The sequence below is a fragment of the Salvelinus alpinus genome, chromosome 9, assembly GCF_045679555.1.
Source record: "Salvelinus alpinus chromosome 9, SLU_Salpinus.1, whole genome shotgun sequence".
Taxonomy (NCBI): Eukaryota; Metazoa; Chordata; class Actinopteri; order Salmoniformes; family Salmonidae; genus Salvelinus; species Salvelinus alpinus.
Genome location: NC_092094.1, coordinates 34115253 through 34140163, shown reverse-complemented (window position 1 = coordinate 34140163; position 24911 = coordinate 34115253). Strand labels below are relative to the sequence as shown.

Here is a 24911-nt window from a genome sequence, read left to right as displayed (position 1 = left end):
CCTAGGCGTGACCCTGAACAACACCCTGTCGTTCTCTGCAAACATCAAAGCAGTGTCTCGCTTCTGCAGGTTCATGATCTACAACATCCGTGGAGTACAACCCTACCTCACACAAGTCCTAATCCAGGCACTTGTCCTCTCATCTGGACTACTGCAACTCGCTGTTGGCTGGGCTCCCCGGTTGTGCTATCAAACCCCTGCAACTTATCCAGAACGCTGCAGCCCGCCTGGTTTTCAACCTTCCCAAGTTCTCCCATATCACCCGGCTCCTCTGAACCCTCCACTGACTTCCAGTCGAAGCTTACATCAAGCACAAGACCATGGTGCTTACCTACGGAACAGCAAGAGGAACTGCCCCTCCCTACTTCAGGCTATGCTCAAACCCTACACCCAACCTGAGTACTCTGTTCTGCCACCTCTGGTCTTTTGGCCCTCCCACCCCTACGGGAGGACAGCAAAGTCCCTGCCCATCTTCCAAAAACATCTGATACCATACCTCTTCAAACAGTATCTTAAATAATCCTCCTCATCTCGACCTTCCCCCCCAAACCCTCCCCTCCCTTTCTAGTTCTGACTCTACTGCCGCTACTTTGAGGAAAGATTGTCTTTCTAAATGACTAAAAAGTAATCGTGTGTATGTTGCTTCCCATGTATGTCTGTTTGTCTGTCATGCAGGTTGCCATGGTGCTGTCTGCTCTGCAGGCAGGTAACAAAGGTACTCAGGCCTGCATCACAGCAGCTAGTGCTGTCTCTGGCATCATCGCGGACCTCGACACCACCATCATGTTCGCCTCGGCCGGAACACTCAACCCCGAGAATGAAGAGACCTTCGCTGACCACAGGTGAGACTAGAGCAGGTCACAGTAATGAGGTGAACACTATTCTGTTGAGGAGATTACCTTGGGCCAAACTCATTATGTCCACAGAAACCACAAGTCAAGTAGAGGTGAATGAAGGAATGGATGGACTTTGACCTCATACAAGATGTCTTTCTTTTAAGGAAAGGGACTGTCTCTTCCCATGAACTGCATGTGTATGACTATAGAATGTTCAATTCAATAAATCTTTATTTATACCAATAGGTGTTTGACAAGCTGTTGTGTGGTGTCCCTCAGGGAGAGCATTCTGAAGACAGCCAAGGCTCTGGTGGAGGACACTAAGCTGTTGGTGTCTGGGGCAGCGTCCAGTCAGGACAGACTGGCCCAGGCTGCCCAGTCCTCAGTCAAGACCATCTCCATGCTCACTGACGTGGTCAAACTTGGAGCCACCAGCATGGGCTCTGACGACCCAGAGACTCAGGTAATACACTGACCACACCCTGTTGGATTGAAATGACAACACATAAATGTAACGCTACAACAATCTTTCATTCTAAATTCATAAATCTGTCGTATTAAATCTGATAAATCTGTCGTATTTCTATATGTCTACATATTTATATTACATACCTCTAAGTAGTCCAATAGCGATTTAACATGTGTGCCCATGTATTCTATAAAGGTCATCCTGATAGACTTGTACTGTTCTGTTAGTCTGTCATTCTGTCTAGCCATTCTGTAATCAGGCCTTTTGACACACAAATTTCTTCCCTGTGTATCTCTCCCCTCCATTCTATCAGAAGTAGCATAACTCCAGGTAGAAGTGATAAGGCCAGGCTCTGTTAAATGCTTTACCTCAGGTAGGCCTGATAAACCCATACTCTGTCCATTGTGTTGTATTAATATGGTCTCTCTCTCCCCTCCCTCCCCTAAGGTGGTCCTCATTAATGCGGTGAGAGACGTGGCCAAGGCTCTAGCTGAGCTCATCAGCGCCACCAAGTGTGCTTCAGGCAAGCCAGCTGACGACCCGTCCATGTATCAGCTGAAGAGTGCTGCCAAGGTACTGTAAGACATACACTGCTCTAACATAGAGAATATCACACGGAATGTTACACACTTTGGAGTGTCTATTTGTCTATTCAGCCACCCTTGTTTTACAGAAATGAAGCTTCAGTATAAGGAGATGCAGATCATATCTATACAAGATGCTGTCTCTGTGTCATGGCAGTATGTTCTACAAGAAACACAAATGGTGCTATTTCCAGAAGGATATGACAGTTCCCTTATCACTGTGTGTGTGTGTGTGTGTGTGTGTGTGTGTGTGTGTGTGTGTGTGTGTGTGTGTGTGTGTGTGTGTGTGTGTGTGTGTGTGTGTGTGTGTGTGTGTGTGTGTGTGTGTGTGTGTGTGTGTGTGTGTGTGTGCGCCAGTATCACCGAGATGGGTATCAGGGTATGTGTGTGACTCATGCTTGTCACAGGGGGTGTGTACTCTGAGCAATCTGTGATCACCACTGTGACTAGGACTAGAGGCTCCTTATGTCCCAAACTCTGTGGAGAGAGAGCCACTGACTAGGGCTTTAACTGAAGCCCAGCCAAACCTTGCTTCAAGGTTTTTTCCTCCTGGTCTGAAATGTGTATATTATTGTCCTTCTTTACTGTTGGCGGGCTGTCTACTGAGACCCCATTCTGGTCCCTGGTGCTAGGGGGAGACAACTCTACCTGCTGGCCTGACTCTCTGTGTTCAGTAAGTGTCATCCTCACATCTCTCTCTTTATATCTGACAGGTGATGGTTACCAACGTGACATCCCTGCTGAAGACTGTGAAGGCTGTGGAGGATGAGGCTACTCGCGGGACGAGGGCACTGGAGGCCACCATTGAGTGCATCAAACAGGAGTTGACAGTAAGATGCCCTGAAAGTCTCCCCTTGCCACTCTGTACTAGTGGTATATCATAGAGGAGACACAGGCTGCCAGGCTGGTTAAAGACAGGGTGGTGTGCCGGTGTACTGAATGCTGTACCTAAGTGTTTTTACTCAACCTTAAACTCTCTGATATCTAGTCCACCTTTGCCCCTCCTCCACAAAGCCCTGCAGTCTTCTCATTGCTCTTATCAGGGATTGTGTTGCGGACACAGGGGAAAAGAGAGCCAGAAATGTTAATCAGCTTGTTTTTCTAGTGATTTACTGCTAATCCTTATCAGTGTACCCTCAGGACCACAACAGGCGTTACCTAGGCTGCAGCGACGAAATCCAAATCAAACACAGCCCACTTAGCTCATAATTACAGTGGCATCAATAACACTAGGACATTTGTCCACCTCACTTGTTTTCTTTAACAGTGGTCGTGAGCCCGGGCTGACTGTTGACAGTTCAAGACTAACAATGATAAAGGCCAGGAGCATTTTCTGGTCAGGTCATATGGTCAGAAAAACTCCTGTCTGTAGTAATGATGCACCAACCTGTGAATGAAAGTAGGTCAACCAAAGTGGCTGTAGTCACAGTGACTCATGCTGTGTGTGCACAGGTGTTCCAGTCCAAGGACGTCCCCGAAAAGTTGACCACACCGGAAGAGTTCATCCGCATGACAAAGGGCATCACCACGGCAACGGCCAAGGCTGTGGCAGCAGGAAACTCTGCCCAGCAGGAGCACGTCATCGCCACGGCCAACCTGAGCCGCAAAGCCATATCTGATATGCTGACCACCTGCAAGGTGATAATCCACCCCAGCTTTGCCAACTCCGGCCTCACATCCTCTCACTGACACCACATCACTCCCATACTGCCGCTTTGCCAGGGAAAACATGAAAGCAGGGCAGCAGGGGCTGGTTTAAATGGCTGGTGTAACTCACACTGTTCAATGTCACTCAGTCTGGAATGTTAGTCATGAAGACCTTCAGGCGCATCACAAAAGTGGGCTTACAGCAGTGAACTGACCGGGGAAAAAAGGAGGAAAAGGCTTATGGCGATCTTAACGAAATGACTTTTGCTGCCCCACCTATCACTGCTGTAGCAATGCAGTAGCGATATTAAGGCTGTAGTTCTATACAGGAGAGCCTAGTGGTCTTCAGCATACCTTTTAGACACCTTTTATATTACTTTGACTTGATAGTCAATATCATTAGGCAGAGAACCTTATTTTCTGCAAATAATATATAAACATCCACTCCATTGTATGTTTTTATGTTGTTGTGTTGTCTTGCTCCCCTCTAGCAAGCGGCCTGTCATCCAAAGGTGAGTGAGGAGGTGAGGAATAAGGCCCTGCGCTACGGGTCAGAGTGCACCACTGGATACATCAACCTGCTGGAGCAAGTATTGCTGGTGAGATGAAGAATACAGTACATCACACAGACAACACCTACCTTCTGTTAGCTTGGCCTGATAACATGTGGCTCCATGATTGTTGTGTGCGTGTCTGTCTGTCTGTCCAGGTGCTCCAGAAGCCCACAGCGGACCAGAGGCAGCAGCTGGCGGTACACTCCAAGTGCGTGGCGGGGTGTGTGACAGAGCTCATCCAGACGGCTGAGGCCATGAAGGGTGAGGCTGCCACACACACATTCACCTAGAGAAGCATAGTTAGACCAGACTACAGCATATTGCAGAGACCCAGTATATCATTCTGACAATTTATTCAAACAGTAGCACACAATGTAAATTAGTTTAGGGATGTTTTCTTCCCAGGGCGTATAATGGCTTTGTGTGAGTAGAATATTCACAATAATGAAAATACCAAAACCACCCCATTTATCCACAGGTTATGTAGACAGATAATATAGAAAATTTGCTGTAAAGTGGGCCTAACATCCTGAGTCATTGCAATGTAAATTGTCAACAATTAGATTGGCTATCACATGTATGTATACCAGGAATGTGTCCTCCAGAAGCCCTGCTGCCTGCCGTCCATATCTCTGACAGGACTAATATATTGTGTTTGGGTGAGAATTGGATCCCAGCGTACAGCCAACGACCCACTGGGGCTATCCATTTCACATGTCTAATGCCTCTTGTTTTCCCTCTCTCTTTCATGCCTCAGATGGAGGTAAGGGAGAGATGGGGGTGTTTGGTTCCTGCCGATCACCGTTCACTCAGGCATATAGGGGAGCTAGAGGGGAGGGGGATTGGAGGGAGGGGTACTGAATAGATTTCCCCAAGGTTCAACATAATCTGGAAAAACATCATTCCATCTGCTTTTCCAAGCTGTTCCAAACAGTCCCGTTTTATGGCCACTTTAAAACCTATAAAGAGTGATAATGATCCATCGAAAGTACACTTCTTCAAACTCTTATTTAACCTTATTTAACATTGAGGCATTATAATCACTATCAATTGATCAATCAAATGTATTTATAAAGCGCTTTTTACATCAGCAGTTGTCACAAAGTGCTTATACAGAAACCCAACTTAAAACCCCAAAGAGCACGCAATGCAGATGTAGAAGCACGGTGTCTTGGAAAAACTCCCTAGAAAGGCATGAACCTACAGTAGGATGAATCCTAGTGAGGAACAAGGCTCTGAGAGGTGGCCAGTCTTCTTCTGGCTGTGCCGGGTGGAGATTATAAGAGTACATGGCCTTTAAGGTCGTATCATTCTTCAAGATGTTCAAACATTTATAGATGACCAGCAGGGTCAAATAATAATCACAGTGCTTATAGAGGGTGCAACAGGTCAGTACCTCAGGAGTAAATGTCAGTTGGCTTTTCATAGCCGAGCATTCAGAGGTCAAGACAGTATGTTCGGGAGGGGCAGACAGACCCTAGCCCCCCGGCACATACCTAGACTATTACAGCATAGATACTGGAGACTAAGACAGGGGGTCAGGGGTCACTGTTGCCCAGTCTATCGACAGAACTCGGCAGAGTGGAAAACTTGCATGGTAGATCTGCTTGGCATTGTATGTTCAGAGGTATAATTCTTGTTATCATTGCATGTGTGGAGTTGTGTTTGTGTGTTCTAAATTGGCTGGTTGGTGGCATTTTTATAGAAAGGGCATAAGTGAAGTGGCATTGTCTGAACTGGTGAACTGCCTTGGTGGTGTATGCTTTATTTTATATTTGTGTCTGTGTTAAGAGTTGTAGGATTAGTATAATGTGTTGGGATTATTACCTCTCGGTGGTGTGGTTTAGGGTCAGAATGGGTGGACCCTGAGGACCCCACTGTCATCGCTGAGACTGAGCTGCTGGGAGCGGCAGCCTCCATCGAAGCAGCAGCCAAGAAACTGGAGCAGTTGAAACCCAGAGCCAAGCCCAAGGTAGGCCTGCCAGTCCCCTTCTCAACCACCTCCAACCCCTCCCTCCACACCTCCCAGAACAGACCTCCACCACAGAACACACCTGTCTACTAACCTATCTACTCATCAGGAACGCTATCCGAGCCAAAGATAACAGAAGTTTTACATTTACATTTAAGTCATTTTGTTCACATTGACTTTGAAGTACAGTAATCTGTTAGTCTCAGAGCTGCTTTTAGAGGTTGTGATATGTTGGCAGGGAATAGGAGTATTGTGTGAACTGTAGCCTACCTCTAAAACGATACTGACTCAAGACAGCCTACTTGTGTGGTCTGTGAGCTCGCAAAATGTTGATATATTTACGTCTGTTAGAAGGTTTTGTTTGGGGAGCAATCTGGTGTTTTTAGAGAGAATCTGTAGAGCCGTGTTGCCAGGAGACAATTACATTACTGAGACCTGAAGCTTATGTTGGAATGAGTTCACATTTGTGATGATCTGTCTGAAGCCTATTGGAGGAAAGGTCATCCTCCTTGTTGAACCCATTTCATTTGTTTTATTGCAGCATTCTTTTATTTTTACACTAAAATGAGAGGGGCCTTTCTCAGTCCACGGTATTCATCCACTTCATGGAGTGATATTGAACAAACCAACGTAACTTCTCTGAGCGCACGCCAGTGTACAGGTACAGCTGTAGATTGGACCTCAGATCCTCCCAATACTCTTCCTTCTCTCCCTGTAGTGCTCTTCGGTCTACTTGTTTTGTTTCTTTGGTTGATCAGATCTGGTCCCTCTCTCCAGCTCTCTGGTGCACAACTAAACATGGCTGGAGAACCTCCTGTTTTCATTAGAAACTTCCTGATGGCCTTCCGGTTCAGGTTTCAGCAGGGCCCAGTGTTTATAAGATGGAGATGTAGGGTGGTTGGCTTCTTTAGGATGGCAGTATCTGTCTGCCCTCTAGTGATCTGTTAAAAATGGTGCATACTTTCTGCTTCCACAAAGCAGAGAGGCGGGGCAAAGATTTTGAGATCTTTTTTTCCAATGAAAAATTATTGAAACAATGAAACAATCATTCTTACCAGCTACAGTATACTATGTGTACTACTATATCATGCAAGGTGTAGATTTACTTAGACCTCAAAATATCAAGCCCACAGTACACCGTGTGAAAGGGACACCGTATAAAACATCTAAACCATGATGAGGTACTGTCTTACTGATTATCTACAACCCCTGCTGTTCACCTTCTGCTCCCTCCTTTCATCCTTCCCTCTCTGTGCCCCTTCTCCCCTCCCCAGCATGCTTCACTCTCCCTCCATTCTCTTGAGTTGTAGACCTGGAAGCCTTCTCTGCAGGCCTCTGTCTGATATGTTTGATATATTAGGTTGTTATTCAGTCCAACTATATATCAAACATATTCCTACAGTGTCCCGCCCTGTCTCCAGCCACGTGTCCCTTGTGTGTTGGTTCTGCTGGCATGATCTATGGTCACTGACTGGTGTAGTCTACTGAGACAGGAATGACATTATTTGTAATTCATTATCCTTTTAGAATGGGTGTTTCTCTACTGTATGAATCTTGCGAAATGTTTGGTTTGGATTTTCCAACAGCAAACAGTATTTGAAGATCTGTTGGAAGGATTCCCCATTATGAAATGTGTTGGTGGATGTGATTGGCCAGTTACTCAACATAGCACCATAAAACAACCAATGGAGTTTGTCTTATTGCCACAAGATGTCGCCCTAAGTGCATTTCCATTGTTAAATGTGTGGTTTTGCCATAGAGATAGATAGAGAACTCATATTTGTATCTGTGGCATTATAGTGTCTGTGACAGCATGGGCATTTCCATTCTGAAATAGTAAATTTTCTTCTTTACTATTAGCTGATCCCTCCTGATGACCTGGTCTGGCCCAGACCTAGTTCACTGATTTAATCTGGTATTGTGATCAGGGTCACCAGGAGGGATCAACCAATGAAGTTGGAAGTCCCACCGAGTTGACTACATTAAAATGGTGGAAGCCCTCAAGGGCGCTGCCCATACTAACACATCCTTTTGGCCACTAGAGGCCACTATCATTCTCTATGGGTTTTGCTTTCAGCAAGCAGATGAGACGCTGGACTTTGAGGAGCAGATCCTGGAGGCAGCTAAATCCATCGCTGCAGCCACCAGTGCCCTGGTGAAGTCTGCTTCTGCAGCCCAGAGAGAGTTGGTGGCACAGGGCAAGGTCAGCTACAACTGTTTTAGAATAATCAGTGTCTGAATGTAACCTCAGCAAAAAACAGTACTGTATTTCTCTCACTCTACTCTCCAGGTAGGATCCATTCTTGCCAATGCTGTGGATGATGGCCAGTGGTCTCAGGGTCTCGTATCTGCTGTGAGTTCCCATCATTGTTTCTTTTTTTATGTAGTATTATGACAGAACTTTACTGTGAAACTGTGCATGGGGAATCAGCCTCATATCTACTGAGTTGTCTGTCTGAGGCAGTACCCTGATGTATGGTTGCTGTTCCCTGTAGGCTCGGATGGTGGCGGCAGCTACCAGTAACCTGTGTGAGGCGGCCAATGCCTCTGTGCAGGGCCACGCCAGTGAGGAGAAGCTCATCTCTTCAGCCAAGCAGGTGGCAGCCTCGACAGCTCAGCTCCTAGTGGCCTGTAAGGTCAAAGCTCAACCGGACTCCGAGGCCATGAGGAGACTGCAGGTATAACCCTACTAAACACAACCCACTGGTTTCCACTGCTGTCTCTCTGACTTCACCTCTACACACTATGATGGCATTAACCAAGGGTTTTGTCTCCATAAGGCTGCTGGGAACGCGGTCAAGCGGGCATCAGACAACCTGGTGAAGGCGGCTCAGAAAGCTGCCTTTGATAAAGCTGATGACCACAGTGTGGTGGTCAAGACCAAGTTCGTGGGTGGCATTGCTCAGGTGAGATTTCAGAGTTTAGATTCAAAATGTTACTTTGTGCATTTTCCACCTCTACCTCCTCAACTGTTCCCAGCTTTAACGTTGCTTTCACATCCAAACATTTTCCTCTCTAACGGTTCTGAAATTGAGGTAGGCCACTACAGTATGACTGAATCACACATGGGCTGCATTTAAAATCTGTGGTTGAGCAGGCATCCGCAGCTCCCTCAAGATCAAGTCACGAAGAGTTCCTTTGCCCCAGCAGACTACTTATCCACTCCCTTTTCATCCATGGCCAAATGTAGAGTAATTGAAGAGTGGACGTCTACCCCATAGCCTGTGGTGTGTTTGTGTGTAACACTGACGTGTGTGTAACACTGAAGTGTGTGTGTGTTTGTGTGTGTGTGTAACACTGACGTGTGTGTGTATGTGTGCATAACACTGGCTCCTAGCCAGCACCCCTCCAGAGACACTCTCCCAAAGCGGGTCTCTCTCAAGTGGGCCAGTCATAACCCACCCACTGCCATCTCCCAAATCCACAAGAGCTATTTGCTTAAGAAAATAAATAGATACTTACTCCATACTTACATTTAAGACGTTTCACTAGTTACCACAGAAGAGTTATGTTAATTATAGGTTTTCCATAACCCGCTATAAAGAAACCTACTGAGAAATCTGGGAAATTAGTATGAGCTGTATTCCAAATGTTTTGAAGAAAATATTATTTCCTTTGTATTTGTAAAACTCTTATCAAGTCCATGTACACTAAAGGGACTGGAGGAAATGTTTTGACGATATTATAACCTGTAAGGACGGAGTGTTACAGGACAGATTGGAGGTGAGCAGCCTGAAGCATATACTTGACCATGTCCTTCTCCCCTCAGATCATTGCAGCCCAGGAGGAGATGCTGAGAAAGGAGAGAGAGCTGGAGGATGCCAGGAAGAAGCTAGCTCAGATCAGACAGCAGCAGTACAAGTTCCTGCCCTCTGAGCTGAGGGAGGATCAGAGCTGATTGGTCAAGAGTAAAGTAGATGGACATCTGATTGGAACCTGTTGTTACACAGAGATGTAGCTTACTCCAGCGATTCGCTGTTTCTCTCTCAAACGGGTAGAGTGTATAACGTATTTGGGCCAGGACTGTTTCATGAGTGGAACTAGTGTGTGTGTGTGTGTGTGTGCGTTTCACAGAGGATGATATTGACATTATGACATAAGGACCAGCTGGCTACAGCTGTGCTGTATTAGCAGGGTTAGGACCTGCAATCTAAAATTGAGACAGATGCCCTTATTGATTTTATGGTAGGATACATCAATAAGGACATCACAGTTAAATGAACATTACTGGATCCAATAATGGTAAATACTATTAATACTTTTCATGGATACATCTCTAAATCAGTTGAATGTAGTTTAAAACCTGTAAAAGCTAATAAAAAGGGGTAGCTCCCTCTCCAACTGGCACAGCTGACACAGGGATCCATAGCTTCAGTTCCTCACACAACATCTTAGTGTTGATCTACTGTAGGTATTGCAGTACTCTGATGCATCATTTGAATCATTAGCCTGCATGCACCATTATAACTTGACAGGTCTGGTATCTTAATTTGATCACTCTGTTGCAGAGCATTTTCCTACACAGTAAGAAATGCAAATTGTAGTGCATTCAAGGTTTAAAAAGGCTTCTAAATGTTGTAATTTCCACTTAAAATGTCAGACTTGATTTGCCCTAATGAATAATGTATCAACCCCTACAAAAATGCCTTTTAATTATAATCCACATAATAATTAAAATGTCCTGCTGCTACAGGATTATTTTCCTGCTGTGAGAAGCAGGGTCAAATTAAGATCTGTACATATCAATAAAGCCACTAACCAATAGTTTAGTTTAGGATTGGACATTTGTAATATGTTAGTATATGAATGTGATCTTTGGAATTGCTGTTGAATAATTAAACGTTTGGATTTTATGTACTATATTTAATGTAATAGAACTTCAGCTTCACACCAAATTCGTAGTGTCAGTGAGTGGGTTTGAGTGGATAGTAAAGCCAACAGCAGACACAAGTTCATCTCTTACAGCATCGTAATACCTTTTAAAGTAATACTTCTCTAAGTAATAATTATCCCTGGTGTGTCAATAGGGAGATCCCTGCCTCGGCTCCCATGTTTGGACATTCGGCTGTCACTCATATTTCAGGAGCAGGGAGCGGTCACGGCAGAGGGTTGTTAATGGGTTAAATCTCGAAGTCTATGTGCAATCTTTTTGCCAGACTGGTATTCTCTCCCCCAAGCCCTTTCACACTCTTTTTGGTTTTCCTGCTGCCTGCAGGAGGAGGCTCTGTTTACATTCTTTCTCATATTTGTTCTCTCTTTCTTGCCTTTGTGTTTTAATTCCAGTCTAATTGACAGTAGCCAGAGTATGGTTGGGAGTTCCACCATACGCACGCAACAGCAAAGCTATGCTGTCTCTGTCCGTTGCATGTTCAGCTGGTGGGGTATGGTTTATACTTAGTACAGATTCCATAGAGTTTAGGAGATGAGCTTGTTCTCGTGTTCATGTTCTTATTGTTCCTCTAACCATAGCAACACATTACCCCCATTATACTGTGTCAGACTGACGAGAGGGCAGCACTGATTGGAATTGGGTATGCAGCTGTGTATGCAGTTGTGTATGGCTTTTTCCCTCTTAAACATGTAGGAAACTGTAGGATGTGGTGTAGAATGGCACTGTGATGGCTGGTATAACCTTATGCACTGAGGAGAGAAAGCAATGCCTTCCATGTCCAACCATTCAGGATTACTACTAACGCTCCTGTCAAATGTATTAGTGAAACCACATACAGTACAGTCCTGACTAGGGCCGGGACGATACCAGTATTGCAATACTCGTTAGTATCGTGTAAAGGAAACAAAACACAAAGCGGATTTAACTTCTTTAGGAAAACAGACATAATGTTGGAATGAAACATCATTATGTTGTCATCCAGAGTCACATGTATATATTTTCCAAGCTATAGCAGGCTTTTAAAGGACCAAAGAGTTTGGTCTGCTTCGTGTTTTTCATTTTTGTAATGGAAAGAAATTGTGCGATGCTGGTATCGTCCTGGTCCTAGCCCTGAGTAGGAAAATAGTTAATTTATGTTATTCCACTATTGGTGTAGTATAAGGTCATTAGTATTTTGTCCACTCCAACAGCTCAGTCCCTCGTTGTCAGTCTGTGGTCTGCATTGTGTACTAGTGCCTTAATTGAAATCCCGCTGTAACAACATCTAAAGGCTTGTCCTTCTGGATAAGAACATGTATCCTGTCTAACCCAAACTCTCTCTGGGCCATTAACTATCACCTAGTCCTATGCCATAACACAATGTATTGCCTTGGCTGGTAGCCCATCTGCCTGCCGTAAACCATGCTGGTATATAAAGTGCATCCAAGGATACGTTTAGGTTTTAGACTATATACAGAAATTAATACACACTGCACAGCATTCCATGAGCATGTGGCAAGTTGTTATTGAACTCTTAAAGATGAGAATTTGCTCTGCCTTGAATCCTTATAAATAGGACTAAATAACGTCCTTGTTTCATTGTTAAACCACTATAAATTAAGTTTTTATCGATAAATGTAACGACTATCCTGAATATTGTCTAAGCAATTTGTCTATAAGCATTAACTGGAATAGGAAAAACGACTAGCTGTTATGCAAATGTAGGTGTTGTGCTTTCTTTAACAGATTGAATTCATTTCAACAGTTTAACTGATGCTGTATGTCTAATATTTATCTTGTCACAAAAGTATTTTTTGTATTCACTGAAAATAAAGAATTTGAAACAAACATAGCCCAGTTTGTTAGTGGTCATTGTTTAATTTACTGTATGTATCATTCATTCTTGAACAGGAATCCTGAATGAACTTAAAGGAAATTGAATGGCGAAACAAAGCAAAGGTTGTATCAGCTCACCAACATTCTTTCCAGTAGATGTCACTGTTAGTCTTTTCAATGTAGAGCTTGGAGTCACTGGGTGTTTTGAAACCTATTCTGTAGTGGATGGAGTGCAAATTCAGGCAGACCAAATATGGTCATACAGTATGTGCTGTATTCCCCTGGTTCACAGAACAGACCCTGAACCATGAGACTGACTGGCATTTTAGATGTTTGTACTTTCACTTCACTTGATCAGATTCAAATGGATTACCCATTTCTATAATGTTGTCTGTATAAGTCCTCTGATGTTAAAAGTGATGCCATGCAATTCTGATCAGCTGTTCTACGTCTAGTAGACCTTACGTTGGCAGTGAGCACATTCTCCTCAGGTGACAAATCTTCCAGTAAGTCTGGAGCTCACATGCCAGTCCTCCTCTCAGTGCCCTGCCCTGGGCTCCCCAGGACAGGCTGTATGAAAGACGGTCAGAGCAGAGGTGCCCAGCAGTGCGATACACATAGTCAGCCTAATGAACACCATATTTGGCTGTTTGACTGTTTTGGTCTCATGCGAGGCCACACAGTGGAGAGGGGAAACTCAAGCCATGTGTCCAGCAGGGAAGGGATTGCCATTCCACCACAACTTAGACCAGAGGATGATGTTTGTTTGGGGAGCTTTGGCTCAGGAATAGGACTATAACAACTCTCAATGGGCTGAATAATGCTGTGTAGAACCCACGATCTCCAGTGGGTCTGTCCTCTTATTGCCATGAACTTCATGATTGCAGTCTGATTAGGAAACCACTTTATTAGACCTGCAATCAAGTTCTGCAAAATGTCTGTTTGGCACACCAGCATGAATAACTTCATGGCTCCAACATGATAACACTAATAGTGATTTTTTGTTGTTGTTTATATACAGTGCCTTCAGAAAGTATTCATATCCCTTGAATTACTCCACATTTTGTTGTTACAGCCTGAATTCAAAATGGATTAAATATTTTTTTCTTTTCACCCATCTACACACAATATTTGCTAATTTATTGAAAATAAAATACAGAAATATCTCATTTAAATAAGTATTCACACCCTGAGTCACTCATTTGTAGAGTGTAGAGTGTAGAGTGTAGTCTGGCCCAGGAGTGTGAAGGTGAATGGAAAGGCTCTGGAGCAACGAACCGCCCTTGCTGTCTCTGCCTGGCCGGTTCCCCTCTCTCCACTGAGATTCTCGGCCTCTAACCCTATTACAGGGGCTGAGTCACTGGCTTACTGGTGCTCTTTCATGCCGTCCCTAGGAGGGGTGCGTCACTTGAGTGGGTTGAGTCAATGACGTGATCTTCGTGTCTGGGTTGACGCCCCCCCCCTTGGGTTGTGCCGTGGCGGAGATCTTTGTGGGCTATACTCGGCCTTGTCTCAGGATGGCAAGTTGGTGGTTGAAGATATCCCTCTAGTGGTGTGTGAATTTAAGTATGCTCTCTCTAATTCTCTCTTTCTCTCTTTCAGAGGACCTGAGCCCTAGGACCATGCCTCAGGACTACCTGGCATGATGACTCCTTACTGTCCCCAGTCCACCTGGCCGTGCTGCTGCTCCAGTTTCAACTGTTCTACCTGCGGCTATGGAACCCTGACCTGTTCACCGGACGTGCTACCTGTCCCAGACCTGCTGTTTTCAACTCACTAGAGACTGCATGAGCGGTAGAGATACTCTTAATGATCGGCTATGAAAAGCCAACTGACATTTACTCCTGAGGTGCTGCACCCTCGACAACTACTGTGATTATTATTATTTGACCATGCTGGTCATTTATGAACATTTGAACATCTTGGCCATGTTCTGTTATAATCTCCACCTGGCACAGCCAGAAAAGGACTGGCCACCCCTCATAGCCTGGTTCCTCTCTAGGTTTCTTCCTAGGTTTTGGCCTTTCTAGGGAGTTTTTCCTAGCCACCGTGCTTCTACACCTGCATTGCTTGCTGTTTGGGGTTTTAGGCTGGGTTTCTGTACAACACTTTGAGATATCAGCTGATGTACGAAGGGCTATATAAATAAATTTGATTTGATTGGATTTAGAATCACCTTTGTCAGCGATTCCAGCTGTCCTTCTGGGTAAGTCTCTAAGAGCTTTCCACACCTGGATTTTGCAACATTTGCCCATTGTTCTTTAAAGAATTCTTCAAGCTCCATTAAATTGGTTGTTGATCATTGCTAGACAACCATTTAAGTAGATTTAAGTGAAAACTGTAACTCGGCCACTCCGTAACATTCACTGTCTTCTTGGTAAGCAACTCCAGTGTAAATTTGGCTTGTTTCCAGTTATTGTCCTGCTGAAAGGTGAATTCATCTCCCAGTTTCTGGTGGAAAGCAGACAACCAAGTTTTCCTTTACGATTTTGCCTGTGCTTAGCGCCATTCTCTTTTTTTTTTATCTTGAAAAACCCCCCAGTCCTTAATGATTACAAGCATACCCATAACATAATGCAGCCATCACTATGCTTGTAAATATGGAGAGTGGTACTCAGTAATGTGTTGTATTGGATTTGTATTGGATGACACTTTGTATTCAGGACAAAAAGTTAATTGCTTTGCCACATTTTTTGCATTATTACTTTAGTGCCTTGTTGCAAATAAGATGCATGTTCTGGAATATTTTTATTCTGTACAGGTTTCCTTCTTTTCACTCTCAATTAGGTTAGTAACTGTAATGTTGTTGATCCATCCTCAGTTTTCTCCTATCACAGACATTAAACTCTGTAACTGTTTTAAAGTCACCGTTGGCCACATGATGAAATCCCTGTGTGTCTTTTTTTCTGACCGGTAACAGAGTTAGGAAGGGAGCCTGTATCTTTGTAGTCACTCGGTGTATTGATATGTCACCCAAAGTGTAATTAACAGTGGTGGAAAAAGTAGCCAATTATAATATACTTCATTAAAAGTAAAAATACCTTAATAGAAAATGACTCAAGTAAAATAAAAAAAATCACCCAGTAAACTTCTACTTAAGTAAAAGTCTAAAAGTATTTGTTTTAAAATATACTTAAGTATCAAAAGTAAAAGTATAAATCGTTTCAAATTCCGAATATTAAGCAAACCAGACAGCACCATTTTCTTGTGTTTTTAAATTGAATTTACGGATAGCCAGGGGCACGCTCCAACACTCAGACATAATTTACAAACGAAGCATGTGTGTTAAGTGAGACCGCCAGATCAGAGGCAGTAGGGATGACCAGGGATGTTCTCTGTTCAGTGAGTCCGCCAGATCAGAGGCAGTAGGGATGACCAGGGAGGTTCTCTGTTCAGTGAGTCCGCCAGATCAGAGGCAGTAGGGATGACCAGGGATGTTCTCTGTTCAGTGAGTCCGCCAGATCAGAGGCAGTAGGGATGACCAGGGATGTTCTCTGTTCAGTGAGTCCGCCAGATGAGAGGCAGTAGGGATGACCAGGGATGTTCTCTGTTCAGTGAGTCCGCCAGATCAGAGGCAGTAGGGATGACCAGGGATGTTCTCTGTTCAGTGAGACCGCCAGATCAGAGGCAGTAGGGATGACCAGGGATGTTCTCTGTTCAGTGAGACCGCCAGATCAGAGGCAGTAGGGATGACCAGGGATGTTCTCTGTTCAGTGAGACCGCCAGATCAGAGGCAGTAGGGATGACCAGGGAGGTTCTCTTGATAAGTGTGTGAATTGGACCATTTTCCTGTCCTGCTAAGCATTAAAACGGTAACAAGTACTTTTGGGTGTCAAGGAAAATGTATAGAGTAAAAAGTATAATATTCTCTTAAGGAATGTAGTGCATTAAAAGTATTCAAAAATATAAATAGTAAAATAAAGTACAGATACCCCAAAAAAATGACTTAAGTAGTACTTTACTTAAGTACTTTACACCCCTGGTAATTAATAACTTCACCATGCTCAAAGGGATATTCATTGACTGCTTCTTTTTTTTTTACCCATCTGCCAATAGGTGCCCTTCTTTGGGAAGTATTGGAAAACCTCCCTGGTCTTTGTGATTGAATCTGTGTTTGAAATTCAGTGCTCGACTGAGGGACCATAGAGATAATAAGGTAGAGATAAAGTAGCCATTCAAAAATTATCTTAAACACTATTATTGCACACAGAGTGAGTCCGTGCAACTTATTATGTGACTTGCTAAGCACATTTTTACTCCTGAACTTGTTTAGCCTTGCCTTAACAAAGGGGTTGAATACTTATTCACTCAAGACATTTCAACTTTTCATTTTTTCAATTTGTCAAAAAAATTAAAACGTAATTCCACGTTGACATTATTGTGTGTAGGCCAGTGACAAAAAAATCTAAATTTAATAAATGTTAAATTCAGGCTGTAACAACAAAATGTGGAAAAAGTTAAGGTGTTGTGAATACTTTCTGAAGACACTATTTATTAGGGCTGTCGGATTAATCAGTTAACTCGAGTTACTTTTTGTAATTTTAGTGAACACATTTTTTGTGATTAACTGCATTGTCTGAAAGTGTTTAAAATACACTGAAAACGTCCACAATACATAATCTATACATGTACTGTAAAAATAACAATGCGATGTCAAAACAAGTTGACATTGAGGCTAAAGAAAGAGTTCTTTATCAATTTACCTGATTTTGCAAACTGTTACTTTGGACAAAATCAAGATGTCAATATTCTTGTAATGCTTTTTGTATACAAAATCTTACATTACAGCTCAAATTTAGAAAATTCTGAATTTGTGATTAATCACAGCAAATCCTACGATTAACGAAATATCACTTGACAGCCCCAATATTTATGAACCACCACCCCCTCCTCTCTCTCACACACTCATTCGCTCACTTTTCTCTAGTCTTGACTAGGTCCATCCAAAGGTAAGAGTGGAAGCCTAGAGAAAAAGCCATTTGTTGGTGTTATAATATAGAAGTGGAGATCTTGCCCACTCATCTCTGCCAATCCTGCTCACTCGTGTATGGAGGCCAGCTGCACCTGGTAATAGTTTTGACGTCTGATCTCTTACACAAGGGAGTATGTCATTAATATCTAGAGAACCTCTGAAGGGCCCCTGTAGGTGCTTAGAGGCTCGTAGACATCCAGCAATCCCAAGCACCCACACCAGGGAACTGTGACCCTCCAAATGTGTTACATTAACAGTGTGGAGTGTTTTTATTAGAGGGACTGTAGCTTGTGCCGTGCCTAATCCCCACAGCCTGGCAGCAATTTACTCCCTGCTTTGTTCCATGCTCGAGTTCACAGAGAAGGGGCCATGCCAAGCCATGGCTAAACTGGATGAAAATATGTCAATGTTTCGCTTTCATTTATGCACACAGGTGATATTCATCAATGTGCAAGTAATTAGAGAGGGGCGTAAAGTATGTAGCACTTCATACACCTTGTAAAAGCAAATTTGAATTTGATTGGACTATTGTCTGAATGCTTTTGTGTTGTTTACCAGATTACATGAGATAGTTCAGTCATGTTTCATTCTGTAAATTAAACTGAACTGACTCAGAAATGGCTGACATTAGTGTAAATGGCTGGTGATAGATGTATCCATAATTATTGTGCTAAGGAATGTCTTGGTAACATGTCTTACTGTCATTGCTGATGATTGACTGGAGATGGTACCAAGGGTTGAGCAGTGCAATCCCACAGCATTCTTCAGAAAGTTTATTTGTCAGGATGTTGCTAATTATATATTTTGAAATGGCTGAATATTAAACATTTATATTGGTCTCTGATGGTATTGCCTATTGAGTTATATTTCAAGACCAAACAGAATTAAGGGATCTATAAAATGAGAGCAGCATGCAGTAAATTCTTGGGATAAAAGAAACACATTGTCTGTGAATGGGCCCTGTCTGGTTTGCAGACTTTTCCTCATGAAAACTAGTCCAACATAAGGCTGAAGTTGGACTGAGTTCAGATAGCATCATGCTTTTTTCTAATTTACAGTATATTCATACTGAAGCAGTAACTGCTCGGAGCCAAATGGATCTGATTCTACTCCTGCTGTAGATACTGGAGAGAGGAAGCGTAGAGTTTGAAAAATGTTTTGCATGTCAGGAAAGGCATCTTTTTTGGATTAAGCTATGCTTTTTTTCAACATCTCTGGGGCCCTACAGACAGTGATGTTATATAGACTGTCAAAGTGTAGGCACTGAAGCTCTGAGTATGTGGAGTGAAATCAATTGTTGAATGTGAAACTAAAAAGAAAATCCAAAGCTAACCGAACAGACAAAAGAGCTGAAACCATTCTTAGGTAAAATGCCATGTAGCCAATGTTTAGATATTGGTTATTTTTGTCAGGATGCTCCATTAAACACAGCCCAGAGCCTGGAGCACAAGAATGGTGGTGTAATGGTTTATTTGACCTGGATCCCCAAACCAAGTCGCAGGTTATATGTTATGGTGAAAGCCCCTGACAAGTCATTAAAAAATTCTCCAACTCTCATTAAGTTTTTTTTTCTGGCCTTGTCTGTTTCAATTATGTTTTTACAGCTGGTTTCCCAACTTCGTTTTGTATTTTTTTCTTTCTCATTTTAAAGGGTCTACCTCTGATTAATGTTACAATGATCTGTTATCTTTGACAATGCTCTTAGAAACAATACCATTAAGCATTTACAATTGGCCTTTCTCTACCTATAGCACATTACAAATAGCTAAGTGATGTCTTGCCTAAGTCAGTGAGGTCATTGTGAGCCTTCAGAAAATGGACGACTTTAAAACACGTTTCGTCTTCTTGTGTGGACTAAATGGAATCTGCTTGGAGAGGTATTGCTCTTTAACATAAACGCAGGTGACAGCAGCTAATGGATGAGCGAGAGGATTCTACTTTGCAGAGCTGCACATTACTATTTTAGGCCATCAATGGGGGGGCACGCCCAACATCCTGGCTTTCACTCACCAAACGTACAACAAGTGTATTCTCAAGAGTACAGAACATAGTTCAGAATAGGGGTTTCAGAAAATGGGGCGCTGTCTATGTTCCACATTTTGATCATCTCACACTTTCTTTCTCTTTTCCAAAATTGTAGAGTAATGAATGTGATGTGTGGTATTGACTAGGATGGTTGACATGACAAGCCATTACATCTTTCGGTTATACAGCACTATTTGTCAAATGTTTTTGACCTTAGATGGAGAGACCTGCACTGAATTGTATGTCTGGCTGAATATCACTCCACAGAGCACCGTTTTGGCAAAATACAGTATACTATAGGAAGACATTTTGAAATGGCTGGATGAGGAGAGTAATGTCCTCCAAGAAGGAAATCTCCCTTTGAGTGACAGGCACTGGAAAAAATATTTAATAATACACTACAGTGCCTTCAGAAAGTATTCATACCCCTTGACCTGTTCCACATTTTGTTGTGTTAAAGCCTGAATTCAAAATGGATTAAATATGAATTTTTTTCTCACCCATCTACACACAACAACCCATAACGACAAAGTGAAAACAGGTTTAGACATTTTTGCACATTTATTGAAAATGAAATACAGAAATGTCAATTAAATAAGTATTCACACCTGAGTCAATACTTTGTAGAAACACCTTTGGCAGTGATTACAGCTGTTCTTCTGGGTAAGTCTTTAAGAGCTTTCCACAACTGGATTGTGCAACATTTACCCATTTTATTATTTTCAAAACTCTTCAAGCTCTGTGAAATTGGTTGGTGATCAATGCTAGACAACCATTTTCAGGTCTTGCCATATATTTTCAAGTAGATTTAATTCAAAACTGTAGCTCAGCCACTCAAGGACATTCGCTGTCTTCTTGGTAAGCAACTTGGAGATTTGGCCCTGTGTTTTAGGTTATTGTCCTGCTGAAAGGGGAATTCATCTACCAGTGTCTGGTGGAAAGCAGACTGATCCAGGTTTGCCTTTGATCAATGGAAACAGAATGCATCTGAGCTCAATTACTTTGCTCTGTTCATCTTTCCTTCGAGCCTGACTAGTCTCACTTGGTTTACTCCAAGTGGGCTGTCATGTGCTTTTTACTTGCCACTCTACCATAAAGGCCTGATTTGGTGGAGTGCTGCAAAGATGGTTGTCCTTCTGGAAGGTTCTCTCATCTCCACAGAGGAACTCTGGAGCTCTGTCAGAGTGACCATTGGGTTCTTGGTCACCTCTCTGGCCCTTCTCCCCAATTGCTCAGTTTGTCCGGGCTGCCAGCTCTAGGAAGAGTCTTAGTGGTTCCACATTTCTTCCATTTAAGAATGATGGAGGCCTCTGTGTTCTTGGGGACTTCCAAAGCAGCAGACATTTTTTAGTACCTTTCCCCAGATCTGTGCCTCGACACAATCCTGTCTCTGAGCTCTACGGACAATTCCTTCGACCTCATGGCTTGGTTTTTGCTCTGATATGCACTGTCAACTGTGGGACCTTATGTAGACAGGTGTGTGTCTTTCCAAATCATGTCCAATCAATTGAATTTACCACAGGTGGACTCCAATCAAGTTGTAGAAATGCTATCTCAAGGATGATCAATGGATACAGAATGCACCTGAGCTCAATTTCGAGTCTCATAGCAAAAGGGTCTGAATGCTTACAGTTGAAGTCGGAAGTTTACATACACTTAGGTTGGAGTCATTAAAACTTGTTTTTCAACCACTCCACAAATTTCTTGTTAACAAACTGTCGGATGGGACATCTACTTTGTGCATGACACAAGGAATTTTTCCAACAATTGTTTACAGACAGATTATTTCACTTATAATTCACTGTATCACAATTCCAGTGTGTCAGAAGTTGACTGTGCCTTTAAACAGCTTGTGAAATTCCAGAAAATGGTGTTATGGCTTTAGAAGCTTCTGTTAGGCTAATTGACATCATTTGAGTCAATTGGAGGTGTACCTGTGGATGTATTTCAAGGCCTAACTTCAAACTCAGTGCCTCTTTGCTTGACATCATGGGGAAATGAAATCAGCCAAGACCTCAGAAAAAGAATTGTAGACCTCCACAAGTCTGGTTCATCCTTGGGAGCAATTTCCAAATGCCTGAAGGTGCCTGAAGGTGCAAATCAATCCCAGAACAACAGCAAAGGACCTTGTGAAGATGCTGGAAGAAAAGGGTACAAACGTATCTTTATCCACAGTAAAACGAGTCCTATATCGACATGACCTAAAAGGCAAGGAAGAAGCCACAGCTCCAAAACCGCCATAAAAAAAGCCAGACTACGGTTTGCAACTGCACATGGGGACCAAGATCGTACAAAAATAGAACTGTTTGGCCATAATGATCATCGTTATGTTTGGACGAAAAAGGGGGATGCTTGCAAGCCGAAGAACACCATCCCAACCTTGAAGCATGGGGGTGGCAGTATCATGTTGTGGGGGGTGCTTTGCTGCAGGAGGGACTGGTGCACTTCACAAAAAAGATGGCATCATGAGGGAGGAAAATTATGTGGATATATTGAAGCAACATCTCAAGACATCAGTCAGGAAGTTAAAGCTTGCTCGCAAATGGGTCTTCCAAATGGACAATGACTCAAAGCATACTTCCAAAGTTGTGGCAAAATGGCTTAAGGACAACAAAGTCAAGGTATTGGAGTGGCCATCACAAAGCCCTGACCTCAATCCTATAGAAAATGTGTGGGCAGAACTGAAAAAGCGTGTGCGAGCAAGGAAGCCTACACACCTGACTCAGTTACACAAGCTCTGTCAGGAGGAATGGGCCAAAATTCACCCAACTTATTGTGGGAAGCTTGTGGAAGGCTACCTGAAACGTTTGGCCCAAGTTAAACGATTTAAAGGCAATGCTACCAAATACTAATTGAGTGTATGTAAACTTCTGACCCACTGAGAATGTGATGAAAGAAATAAAAGCTGAAATAAATAATTCTCTACTATTATTCTGATATTTCACATTCTTAAAATAATGTTGTGATCCTAACTGACCTTAGACAGGGAATTTTTACTTGGATTAAATGTCAGGAATTGTGAAAAATTGAATTTAAATGTAATTGGCTAAGGTGTATATAAACTTCAGACTTCAACTGTATGTAAATAAGATATTTCTGTTTTAAAAGTTTTATACACTTGCAAACATTTCTAAAAGTATGTTTTCACTTTGTCATTATGGGGTATTGTGTAGATTGATGAGAATTGAGGATTTGTACATTTGTTTAAATGTAATCCGTTTTAGAATAAGGCTGTAACATAACAAAATGTGAAAAAAGTCTAGGGGTCTGAATACTTTCCGAATGCACTGTATGTATACATGTTTTCCAAACCACACTCCAGAATTTACTGTTAGGTGCCACGCGTCATGGCAGCATCCTGGAAAGACACTTGACCAGCTGGTGTGAGGAAGTAGTCCTTGAGGTTGTTGCGCACGTATATAGCAACTCTGGTTGCCCTGTCTGCCGACATGTTTCTTGGGTCCAGGAAACTAGTGTCCACTTGTACCACCTGTCTCCACTCTCCTGGATGCAGGTCCCCAGTGGGTGTGGAGTGGACAACAAACGTGGGGTTGATGACTCTGTTGTCAGTGTTTGTAGTGGAAATTTAATTATAGATGGCCACACAGGCCTTCATAAGTCTCAGGTTTCTCTGGGGCAACCTCAAGGGCTTCTCCCAGGATCCTCCATCTTGCAGGAAGGATCCCAAAGCAGAGCTCTGAAATTCTTCTGGCTCTTGAGTGGTGGTAGTTGTAGATCTTCTTGGTGTCGTCAAGACCAGAATAAAAGAAGTGTTTCCATTAGTATTGAACATGAAAATGAAGGCTATCAAATGTGTCCTGTAACAACTATGTAGCCTAAGCTTTGGACATAGGCCCCCATCCTCTTACTGGGATGCCAGATCACTTTTATGTGAAGTATATAACTACAATGTCTATATGGGTATAATTTTCACATCATATGTATAGTCACATGTTTTTAGCGTATCTTACCTGGATATGGTCGCATCAGGTTTACCATCAGATGGAATGCCTCGTCTCCCACAAAGACATGTGGGCTCGGTGTTTGGGCAAGCACTCTGGCCTTGGTAGCGGCAGCTGGCCTGCTATGAATTGGGAGCAGAACTTGCTTCATGAGAAGATTCCTGCATCTCCTTCCTGACTATGTGCCCACGTCAATCATGGTGAAGCCCATTTTCCACGGAGGGATAAGCAACAAAATCCCTCTTCAGGACATGCCAGATAGCTTGGCACAATTTCATGACGATGGCACAAATTGTTGAGATTCCTAGCTTATAACTTTGCTGTGTGCTGCCACTCGCCAAAAACCAAAGGGTCACAGACAGCCTTCCTGTAGCAATTACGGGCAAGCTGTGAGTTCTTTCCTGCGAGATGTGCGGAGCAAGCCGCTGAAGAAAGTATTTAAAATGTCTTTCCTAGTCAATGCTTCGCATAGGTTGGACAAGAGATGAGTATTCCCCCATCGTCCCCTCTGTAGTCGAACTCGCAATTTTCTCTGGGGTGTTTTTCTTCTCCTCCTTAGTAGTAAGAGCAGTTCATAGACAGACATGTTTGCTTCTGTTTCTGTGGCTAAGAAGTAGCGTCGTAAAAGATAGAACACCAGATTAGCCTAACATGTAGCTTGCTAGCTAGCTAGTATTTGTAAACAGGCATATAGCACCGGATCCGGAAGTTCAAATGTTGTCGCTAGCTAGTCAAATAGAGTGCCTCGACCCCTATTGCTTGGTAAGCTACTCTAGCTCCCCAAGCCCCCTAGTGGATAAACACTACACAAGGTGGACTTCCTCTCTGGCTGGAACGCAACGAAAAGAGTCGGCTGCTCAAAAAAAATCCACCCACTAACAGGCCTGCGCGTAGATCTACGCACGTAAACCGTGTAGCCACCTTTAGCAGCTCTCAGTCCTATGCTCTGTGACGGTAATGGATGCCTCTCTTCGTCTTAGGCACGGCAGCTCCTTTAGAGGAGGAGTGTAAGAAAGAGACAGCATTTCTGAGTCAGCAGGGCAGTAAGAGCTGAGCTATATTGGGCCAAAGCTATGAAGCTCAAACCTTCAGGGGCTAATTTTGGACACCTCTAGAAACTAAGGAGGTAATGTAAATGTATCTGCTGCAGCTGGTCTCAAATAAATAATAGCGCCTATAACAGC

At 43.1% G+C, this 24911-nt stretch overlaps 1 protein-coding gene and 1 long non-coding RNA gene across 6 annotated transcripts in view; one reads left to right on the top strand and one right to left on the bottom strand.

Moving 5' to 3' along the window:
* The window catches only part of tln2b (talin 2b), a 130823-nt gene extending 118039 nt beyond the window's left edge, over positions 1–12784 (top strand). For all 4 annotated transcript variants that reach the window (XM_071416838.1, XM_071416835.1, XM_071416836.1 and 1 more), the window contains 13 exons: positions 676–842; positions 1116–1299; positions 1753–1878; positions 2603–2719; positions 3342–3527; positions 4028–4135; positions 4246–4351; positions 5938–6062; positions 8140–8265; positions 8353–8415; positions 8558–8740; positions 8843–8968; positions 9832–12784. In XM_071416838.1, the coding sequence (XP_071272939.1) occupies positions 676–842; positions 1116–1299; positions 1753–1878; positions 2603–2719; positions 3342–3527; positions 4028–4135; positions 4246–4351; positions 5938–6062; positions 8140–8265; positions 8353–8415; positions 8558–8740; positions 8843–8968; positions 9832–9960 (1746 nt within the window). In that variant the 3' untranslated portion in view covers positions 9961–12784. The remainder of the gene's footprint in view (positions 1–675; positions 843–1115; positions 1300–1752; positions 1879–2602; positions 2720–3341; positions 3528–4027; positions 4136–4245; positions 4352–5937; positions 6063–8139; positions 8266–8352; positions 8416–8557; positions 8741–8842; positions 8969–9831) is intronic.
* Positions 12785–19193: 6409 nt separating this feature from the next.
* On the bottom strand, positions 19194–24680 carry LOC139584701 (uncharacterized). 2 transcript variants are annotated; one of them, XR_011676809.1, is made up of 2 exons: positions 23737–24680; positions 19194–23505 (listed from the first exon to the last, which is right to left on the bottom strand). It is a non-coding gene; the product is annotated as an uncharacterized lncRNA (long non-coding RNA). The 2 variants fall into 2 exon arrangements; XR_011676808.1 differs by having other exon boundaries at positions 19194–23502.
* Between the last annotated feature and the right edge of the window lie 231 nt (positions 24681–24911).